General features: G+C 54.5%; 1 protein-coding gene across 4 annotated transcripts in view; it reads right to left on the bottom strand.

Moving 5' to 3' along the window:
- NTPCR (nucleoside-triphosphatase, cancer-related) overlaps positions 1-1,886 on the bottom strand; it is a 14,881-nt gene extending 12,995 nt beyond the window's left edge. The window contains exon 1 of one of the 4 annotated variants that reach the window (XM_025039076.1): positions 1,299-1,886. In XM_025039076.1, the coding sequence (XP_024894844.1) occupies positions 1,299-1,434 (136 nt within the window). In that variant the 5' untranslated portion in view covers positions 1,435-1,886. Of the gene's footprint in view, positions 1-64; positions 1,253-1,298 lie in introns of those variants that run through there. The other 3 variants (XM_025039074.1, XM_025039075.1, XM_025039077.1) reach the window with 3 other exon arrangements.
- Positions 1,887-1,939: the final 53 nt, after the last annotated feature.

Below are 1,939 nucleotides of genomic sequence, written 5' to 3'. Positions count from 1 at the left end.
AGCCAACTTTGCACGCATGGCTCAGAGTGACCCCATCCCCAGGGTGAGGAAACAGGCAGCTTACGTCCATCTAGCATGGGTTGGAGGCTGCTCCAGAGGGACGGGAAAGGCCGCCAGACCTGTCCTGTGTACAGGCAGAGTGGGCTCCGGTGACCAGACAAAGCCCTCCAAGGTGGGTCACAGTGGGACAGCTGGAAGTCGGGAAAAACGCTAGGTGCCAAGGAGACGCAATGAGGCACGGACAGCATATACGACAAAAAGCGATCTCGTTGAGAAGACACAGGGTCTGAACATGTGGGGAAGATTCAGACAGCAAGCAGAGCGTTGGACTGAGCTGGTGATAGAAACTAAATGGGAAAAAAAAAAAGACGAAAATTCCAAAGGAGAAAAAAGTTGGGCGTAAAAGGAAAAGAAATTATAGGTTACTACAGGGCTCTTGGGTGAGTAGCTTTCACGTAGTCATGACGCTAAACACTGACTACTGAGCTAATCAGAATTACGTTATCCTGCAGCAGGAGAATCGGCAGAGACAGGTGCGCCGGCTGGAGGCAGGCACAGGAGGCTACACTGCAGAACGATGAGTCTTTCGACTCTGTGTACGAAAACTTTTATAAAGGAGGAAGTGGAAAGAAGAGCCAGTGCTGGCCTGGTGGCCTCTGTCCCCACCTGCCTCCAGGATTCAGGCAGGTACAGTCACAATAACAGGTCACCTGTTATGAAAAACACGGGTGTCTTGGGACCAACCCTGCTCGAAAACTGCATTCCAATCTCAAATAAAAGACCGACCAATCGACTCAGAAGCCGGTCCTTTGCCATATTAGGGAGCACCTCTGGGTATCAGAAAGTTCTGCGGGGAGACTCATAGACATGGACACTAGACTAGTGGTTACCAGGGGGTGGGGGGAGCGGAGGTAGATGGGGTAAAAAGGGTCAAATACGTAAAATTGGAAGTTATGTAAATTACATCAAGTGAAGATACATAGATATAGATATAGATATGTTCTCCAACGACCCTCCTCCTCACCGCTCCCCCAGTGCTTAGTAAAATAAAATTCCAAAGTCTGAAAAATTAAGTGTAGCCTTTGCTCCTAAACATAATCATTAAAATAAAGTGGCAGAGAATTCTGGGCCCAGGGTTACAACCTTAGATATCTGAACTCACTGGTAAGGTACACCTGAGCCCCACCTTGCAAAGGGCCTGCAGAAATCGCTTCTGCACTCTGAGCCCCCCTTTCTCCCTCAGCCTGTCTGTCTGAGGCCGCCCCCCACCTGCCTCTTCTTTCAGTCATGCCAAATACCTGGGTAGCACCTTGGTTTTAAAAGCATCACGGTCTCCAGTCTCTCATTTGACCTCACCCTGACCCATCCACAGGTGAAACTCCACGGCCCAGAGGGTTGAGGGATTCGCCCGACGACAGGCGTTAGAGGGGACATGCACAGAAACGGGGTCCCAGAGGGGGTTCCCGCAGTTACCAAGGCTTCTCAAGCCTCACGCGTGGAGGGAATCTGGGGGTCAGGGAACTTGCGTGGGAATAAAGGCTCCGCCTTCGGTGTCACCGCCCTTCAAGTGACGTTCCCGCTTCCTCCATATGAAGGTGGCCAGAGCCACCGCGCCAGCGGCAGTGTGACCCCCACAGAGACTGGACCTCCTTCCCGCCAGTCACGGCTGCCAGACCTCTGGAAGCACAGTGTGTGCCCATCACCCCCCAAGGCCACCGCCGCGGCCACTGCCGCGGGACCGGCCGTCTGCTGCCTCCGCAAAGACGCCCGGACGTCCCCGCGTCGCAAGCCTGCCCTCCTTTCCGCGGTGGGCTCCATCTCCAAGGCCCCGTGTCCCAGGCCCCTGAAACCCCGCTTTCTGGGAAAGGATGCGCGCGCAGGCTGCAGACGACCCAGCCTGGGATTTAAGATCGGGACTCCCGCGGCCGGAGCCCCGGGG

The sequence above is a fragment of the Pteropus alecto genome, unplaced genomic scaffold, assembly GCF_000325575.1.
Source record: "Pteropus alecto unplaced genomic scaffold, ASM32557v1 scaffold189, whole genome shotgun sequence".
Classification (NCBI taxonomy): domain Eukaryota; kingdom Metazoa; phylum Chordata; class Mammalia; order Chiroptera; family Pteropodidae; genus Pteropus; species Pteropus alecto.
Note: the sequence above shows the minus strand (reverse complement) of the source record. Positions and strands in the feature narration are given on the sequence as shown.